At 36.0% G+C, this 7,696-nt stretch overlaps 1 protein-coding gene across 3 annotated transcripts; it reads right to left on the reverse strand.

Annotated features, from left to right (window-relative positions):
* Positions 1-810: 810 nt before the first annotated feature.
* On the reverse strand, positions 811-6,487 carry LOC103418072 (glycosyltransferase BC10-like). 3 transcript variants are annotated; one of them, XM_008356221.4, is made up of 11 exons: positions 6,049-6,487; positions 5,207-5,689; positions 4,499-4,597; positions 3,963-4,063; positions 3,796-3,867; positions 3,202-3,292; positions 2,933-3,013; positions 1,947-2,006; positions 1,741-1,863; positions 1,334-1,372; positions 811-1,245 (listed from the first exon to the last, which is right to left on the reverse strand). In XM_008356221.4, the coding sequence occupies exons 2-11, from the start codon at positions 5,585-5,587 to the stop codon at positions 1,117-1,119; spliced, it is 1,176 nt and encodes a 391-aa protein (XP_008354443.1). In that variant the 5' UTR covers positions 5,588-5,689; positions 6,049-6,487; the 3' UTR covers positions 811-1,116. The 3 variants fall into 3 exon arrangements, with proteins under 3 accessions (XP_008354443.1, XP_008354445.1, XP_017182997.1); XM_008356223.4 differs by having other exon boundaries at positions 5,835-6,357; XM_017327508.3 differs by lacking the exon at positions 5,207-5,689 and having other exon boundaries at positions 6,049-6,424.
* Between the last annotated feature and the right edge of the window lie 1,209 nt (positions 6,488-7,696).

Genomic DNA, 7,696 nt, shown 5'->3' on the forward strand with positions numbered 1-7,696 from the left:
GCTAAACCCAATGTATTGCCAAACTTTAAGCTCAAAATATTAAAAAAATGCCTATAAAAACTCTAAACCCTAACCTATTATTTCTCCCTCATATAAGGTTCCGGAACCAAACCTCTTCCCGAAGTACCTACATCCATCTCCATAGCACTATCTACTTCTGCGCCAGTTTTCTTTTCCAAATCTACTCTCATATAACATGTAACATAATCCATAAACATTTGTTTCAGGTAGATTACTTGAGTAATTTGTGATGGAAAAGAATCCAACACACACTAAATAAATCCACCCACGCATTACCTTTACTAATCAAGTTGTCAACATGCAGTTACAAGCAAACAACACTGATCTTTGAACAACATCATACAATTTAACTTTTCTAAGTCATTTGTACGATTTTTGTGTGAATTTTGTGTTGTGAGGTTGTTAGTTTGAACTTTGGAAGACTTGATTGATGATTTTAGTTCAACTTTAAATGTTTATTTTCATTATCTTTGATTTTAGTTAGAATGTTTATGTTATGATTGTGTTGGATATGTTAAAATTTAAAATTTCAATGTTTTTAATTTTTTGAAGAAAAATAAAAACAAAAAAACCAAAACCGAACCGAAACCGAACCAGAAAAAACCGAACCGAAAAAAAACCGAACCTAAAAAAACAGAAAAGAAATTTAACCGAACTGAAATTTCGGTTTGGTTTCGATTTTGGCAAAAAACCGAACCGATTTAAACCAAACCCACCCCTACCAGCCATAACTTTTAAAGCATGAATTTCATGGCGCTGTTGTGTGTTGTATATTTTGCCATTTGAGAGTAGCCCAAAAAAATTAAGTTCTTGAAATGTAACACCGATAGCACAAAATGAAGGGTTCATAGAGATGACAACATATCCTCGTATCATCCCCAAGTAACACTACCCTGTTACCCTCCTGCCTGACTCCGGCCACCGTAACTGCTCTGCCAGTTGCCCTTGCACTCAAGAATCATGGTCGGGAGGTGGTGAACAATCAAGCCTCTATAATGTGGCAATTTACAACTTCGTCAGCTATACTGGAAATAACATGGAGTGGAACGGTCGAAAGCGATCCAACCAAAGAATATGGAGTAAAGAATATCCGGCTCAAATTGTTGTATAATTGGCAAAAAGGTGCAACAAGTCATTGAGAGTCTCTGGATGGAACTTCCTTGCAAATAAGTAACACGGTCGTTGTATACCATTCCATAAGCAAGGCCATCTCTGTACTACTTTCTGAAAAACAAATCAGAAAAGGTGAATTAAATTGTTAACAAGCTATCGAATTCAATAAGAACGTCTTGGGGATATTTTAGATGCGTACCTTCGCATCACTGGTTACATGCACGCTCACATCAACTGACTGCAGAGCAAGACAACCAAAGTCACTATCAGAAAATTTTAACTATTTACATTCAAAGCGGTGGCTTTTCTAACACTATCTATGTTGGAAACCGGTGGTACAAAGAAAGCAACTATAACTGAAACGTGAAAGCAAAACACAAGCGTCGCCTTAAACCATTCCTTTTTCTTAGTTCTTTTTCGTTAGATGAGGACCAATAATTAACAGTCATAACATGAGTATGGGATCAACTACTATGAAATCGGCAGTCAGTGTCAATATACATATGCCACACATATCTAAACTAGATAAACATACATACATGATGGTGCTGTCATCTGTAAATAATACACATGCATATATATATAAAGCTTATAGCAGAATTCTACCGTAATATTCTTCAGAAGCTCATATGTAATATCCTGAGACTTGTATAACTTTGGATGCCACTTTCTTTCAGACCAATCAACATGTGTCACAGACCAGTTTGCAATGCCACCAGGATCAATTACCTGGAAACATGTATAAAGAAAACTTCATTCAGGCAGAGATGCAAATACAAGGAAACACTAAGAGAATTCTTAAGAGGCCTCACATTGAAAAAGGTTGGCAAGTAATGTTCATCAGCAATGCAATTGCGCCCGTCAAAACCTGGCTGTAATAACCACGAAATCCCATATCAAGAAATTGAACCAGTGAACATAGAGTATCATACTTTTAAAGATTACATAAACCTATTTGGGCCCGTTAGGAATCCTGCTCAAAAAATTCATCCTTTCTAAAAATATTTCTTAAGACATTTCTTAAGAGCAATTTTTATAAGAGAGAGGAAGCATCAACTCATTGGAGAGCAGACAGAGGTAAAAGAGAGAGGAGAGGGATAGAGGAGAGAGAGAGAAGACAGGATCTGGCTTTAAAGTAGAGAGAGAGAGAGAGAGAGAGAGAGAGAGAGAGAGAGAGAGGATTGAAGAGATCCGGAAAGAGGAGAAAGAGAGAAGAGAACTGACAAGAGAGAGAGAGAAAGAGATAAGATAGAGAGTGAAGCGAGATAGGATGCAGAGAGAGAGAGAGAGCGGAGTATGTGTTGAGTTTGAAAACTCTCAAAGCTGACTTTTTGTGTTTTTAATATATAGTCTATTTTCCGGTTGGTTTTGAGTTCCATTTCTGAAAACAATTCTACCAAACAAGGATTCTTGGCTTGAAACTCATAAATTGTTTTTGCGTTAAAAAATTGACAAGTTCAATACCAAACAGGCCCTTATATACTTGCATCTCAGCTGTATAGTGGGCCAAGCATGAGAAGAGGAAAGAAATCCAAATGTTGAAATCAAGCAGATGTTTTACATGAAGACAAAAAATCTCAGCATTGCTAGAGCTCAGATTATCAGAAACAACCAAATAAAGAGCAAACCCAAATCTATTACATCCATAATAGGAGAAAATAAGGATGAAAGTATCATATATGCAGATATGCTATAGCCTATAGGTATATGATAACAAATTATAGGCAGAAATATCTACTATAAGAAAATTTAAGAAATAAAGAAGGTAGATATAAAAATGCTGAGAAGGAAAACTTGCCTTACAGTAGTCCCGGAATTTCGAGTAGTAGAGACTATCAGCCATTACTATCACAGCATGCTGACGCTTCATAGAGAACCACTGCATATAATTCAGAATATTAAGTGGTCATACATCTCTACTGTTTACGTTTGTTGATATTGCCGACTAGTAATGCATTCATAAAACTAATAATCATGCCCATCAAGAGACGGATAACTACAGTAAGCAAATATCAATTTCCACAGATTATAAAACTACATCGATAGTCTCAACACGATCAAAATTACCTGTGCTCCCTTTCTAAAGTCTTTCTTCTCAATTTCAGGTAACATGTGTTCAGAATACCTCCCGTTTCCATGAGGACCAGGATCCTCAAAGCTGAAAAGAATACACAAGTATACAGGTAATAAAAATAAATTTATCAATTACGAATAAGTTTGCTCTTTCGTAATTTCAGAGGATTAAAAAATTAATAGTGCTGCTCTCCTAAGGTCCTCATTTTGAGGACCTTTGAGGACAAAATGCATATTAGCCAAAAGATTATATTAGTTTAGATCCAAAGGCTTAAAATATTTGATAACTTAATAAAACCAACTTAAACTCCATGAACCATTAGAAAACTCATTTTCTTGTTTTGGTTTATTAAGTTATCAAATATTTTAAGCCTTTGGATCTAAACTAATATAATCTTGTGGTTAATATGAATTTGGTCCTCACAGGTCCTCAAAATGAGGAACTTAGGAGAGCAAGACTCAAAAATTAAAACGTACTTGGGCAGCATTCATAACCATAATTATTCATCAAATTGAAATCCAGTCACACATTGAGCTACCAACACATTTAAACTAGAACAGTAGCTCGTAAAACAAGATTTTACTTACCAGTCAACATAGCTTATATTTGTATTCATCAGATAGTCATAGATATAGTCAAACGTGTACAATGGTACACAACTGCACAACATAAAGAATAAATGAGATATTGATAGCAGCAGAAATAACCAGAACTAGACAAATAGGATGACTAAAGGTACCTAAAATTTAATCACCTTTCAGAAAGTAAGACAAAATGCTGGTTATCAGGATCTTGAAGAGCATTTGCCAATAATCTTCTCTCTGCATCTACCATTGAAATTTTTCCCCAAATCACCTGGAAACATGAATCAACAATCAATCTCATTAATCTGATAGAATGATTGAGCATAACAACAAAAAGTAGAAATATTAGAAATAGTAATGATCCCGTATGCTAGGAAAAAAATTCTACTAAAATTACTATCTATTGCCTGTAAAAGTTTTAATCTTAAGGCAGATGTGGTTTAAGAAAATACATGTGAAGGATATGTGATATGTGTAATCCTTATATTCTTCTACCTATCATTGTAACCTCATCAACGCAAGTATAAACCTTTGCATGACAAATAGTGAAAGATTCAATCTGTCCGTTAGTTTAAAATTGAAGAAAAAATCAGTAAGTCTCTGCTATTTGAGTTAGTATTAAAGATTATGCTGAGCTTCCTTGAGATTTATATGGATTAAATATGAAATATAAATTTGTAAAGCCATGTAATCCAAGCAGGTTTACCGGGTCACTGCGAATCTCTCGATTAGAAAAGTAACGGCTCAAATGAATTGCCTTTTCTTTAGAAGCATGGACATACACAGAGAACCTTCCTTCATGACCCTGCCAACAAAAAACAGAAATGCTCAAGCTAGGCATACGAATCGATAACTACTTGAACAGGCTCTATCAACACTGAAATATTGAGTGAACATGATCAGAAATAATGTTCTATAAAAGGTTGAACATTAACAATCACATATTATTACGGGAAAGACCGAATTTAACATACACACGTGCTGTTGTATACCAACCAACTATAAATCAGAGTCATTAACATGAAAACAATCTCTTGAAAAGAGCACCAAGGGGGCATGACATGGAATTTATTCAGATTAAATTAAAACGAACTTAAAACACCAAAAGTAACAGTTAAAGAAGGTTCACTGTTAACCGGTAACCATAATATAATTCAGGCCTGAAAGAGTGTTGTATGTGGACGGTCCAACGACTATCCTTGCAAACGATTATAGGGTTAATCATTTTCTACTCTCATACTTTCTTATTAGAAAGCACTATCTGACAAAGATCAGATAGCATCTGAATATGCCTAAACCAACCAAACAGGAGAAGCGTAGCAGGACAAAAGTCCCAAAGAAACCAAAAACAGAAACAAAAAACACAGAAGATTTCTTTCTTGGGCCAATAAATCACTAGGAGATGAAGCCTTACATGGAGAAACTTATCCCAGAGCTTCTCAAAAGGCAATGCACTTGGAGTAAGGAACATGAATGCAATTTTTGGATTCCTGGATTGAATAGGAGGTTGGCTTAAAATCTCTCTAATTACAACACGGGATGCGATCTCATCGTCGGTAAAATCCCTTGCAGGAGCAGGTGGAAGCCAGTCCGAAATAGCCTTACAACCTCTAGAAGAAAATATGTAACAAGCAGCGCTGCTTTGAGGCGGATAGAGGAAAGCACAAATCACAAAGATGCTGACCAAAGAGACCAAGACAATAATCCACACCGGCCTCTTCAAAGGCGGGCGATGGCGAGGCCCGGGCAAGATCTGCATGTCACCCATGCCTAGACGCCACTGATTCGTCTTCATCTAGAATAAATGCATCACAACTCGATCACATAAAGATTTCATTCCTGACTATTCTCCCTATCCACCATTGCACTGTCCGATTGCTGTGGAAGTTTCTGCAATCTGAATGTATAAAAGGATTAATTCGTAATTACAAGGTTCTATATGCAACCATAAATGGACTGATCGGAAGAAAGAGTCAAACGCCTGAATATATGTATGAAGGATTTTAGGTATAAAAATCCAACTAAATAAAAGTCAAACCTACCCACAGACTCCAATCTACTCCCGAAAATTAAAACCCCAACTCCAAGACGCAATCTCCATTCCCCTATTAGTCAACCCAGCGGCACACAATCCCAGAATTTTCCGCCATTTTCTTGTTTCCCGTTTGGTTGCCGAGAAAATAAGCAAAATCACAACGACCCAAATGAAAACTCAAAGTCTCAGTGTCTCACACTCGGAGAAGACGAAAGAGATACCTGTTGCAATGAGCTGAAAGGAGCTTCAAATCGAGAATAGAAGATCTGGAATGGTGATTTTTCGTTGACTCTCACAAGATCTAGGGCACGCAGCAGGAAGGAAGGAAGGAAGGCCTCCACACTCTCTCCTCGCACAGAAGAAAGAGAGAGACAGAGAGACAGAGAGATGGAAAATGGGATTTTGAATGGGAAGAAGATGGATGTGTTGGATTGTTGTGATTCCTTGAAAGACGATTCTTTTGTTCTCAAAATTCTCTCTCCCCTCTCTTCTCTCTCCTTCCAGTCAATACAGTCGTTTGCCTTTCTTCCAAACACTATAAAAGCCGGCGATCCGTGAGACATACGCTTAACAAGCCGCGTTGAACAAAACAAACATGCCGGCGATTTATTTTCTCCTTTTTTTTAATTTGATTTTTTTTTTTTGTATAATTTTGTTTGGACTGCTTCTACTCTTCTTCTCGCCCGTGTCGCGTGTTTCTTTGTACCAACCCCACCGAATGCCCTCTTCATTTAATTTTTTTTTTTAACAAATGATATTATTTATGATGAGTTTAGCTTCATAACAAGCTAACAATAATGTAATTTAAATTCGGCTTTGACGAGAATCGTACCAAAAACCTCTCACTTATAAGTGAAGAAAAATATCATTAGGTGCTAGTTCAAATTCTTTTCCATATTAAAACAAGAATTATTAATTGATTTGCTCTCTGACATTATCGTTTAGTCTCATTTTACTCCTTAAAATTTGTTTTGTCTCATTTTTCCACTTTAATCTGCCATCTTATTTCATCTCAGTTCACCTATTTTTTTTGTCCACTCCCCCACATAGGCCTTGAATTAATGGGTATCAGTCGACTTGAACTCAAGGACTGGATTCGCTTAAACCCTAATCTATCTCCCTAACTTTTCTCACCACAATTCACTTGCATCTTGGTAAATATTGCGTGGTCAACCAAAATTCTCACCTAAGTGCTACATCGTCAAAAATAGGGCTTATCTTTGTTTGCATAAAAAATAAAATGTTCTAACTCCTTTTGTTTTAACCTATATTTGACAGAATTGACGAAAATGGGGTGCCATGAGACTAAATGAGACAAAAAATGACAGTTGCAAGAGACAAAGTGGCCACTTAGTATTACATTATAGTAGTATTCCTCTTCACTTGTAAATGATAAATCTTATATTCGATTCTCGCCAAGAGCGAATTTGAACCACATTATTGCTAGCTCATTATGAGGTTTAAGCTCACCCTCTCACCCTTAATATAAATACTATTGTTTGTTCAAAAAAATAAAAAAACAAAGACAAAACAAGTTTCATGTGGTAAAATGAGACTAACTAAATGGCAGTTTTAAAGGGTGAATCAATTCATAAGCATTAACACAATGCCCACATGAATGATGTCATTAGCACTATAGTATATTGGTGTTATACTCTATTTGTAAGGTGAAGATCTTGAATTTGCCTCCCTTCAATATCTCAATATAAAAGATAAATGCATGTGCCTTGAATGGTGATTGTGGCTGGCTATTTAAATTGTTTTTAGTAAACCAGTGTTTATCATTAGGTACATATGGCACTCTATTATTAGTGAAGACACCCACATATAGTTGATTAAATCTCACATACTAAATACATCCCATATTTG

The sequence above is a fragment of the Malus domestica genome, chromosome 16, assembly GCF_042453785.1.
Source record: "Malus domestica chromosome 16, GDT2T_hap1".
NCBI lineage: Eukaryota > Viridiplantae > Streptophyta > Magnoliopsida > Rosales > Rosaceae > Malus > Malus domestica.

Bases quoted from the DNA above. Each gene is read 5' to 3' on its own strand.
- LOC103418072 (XM_008356221.4), bottom strand. From the start codon at position 5,587: ATGAAGACGAATCAGTGGCGTCTAGGCATGGGTGACATGCAGATCTTG. The intron at 2,007-2,932 runs GCAAGTTTTCCT...TGGTTATTACAG, and splicing joins AATTCCGGGACTACTGTAAG to CCAGGTTTTGACGGGCGCAA. The intron at 1,373-1,740 runs GTAGAATTCTGC...CTTGCTCTGCAG, and splicing joins AGCTTCTGAAGAATATTACG to TCAGTTGATGTGAGCGTGCA.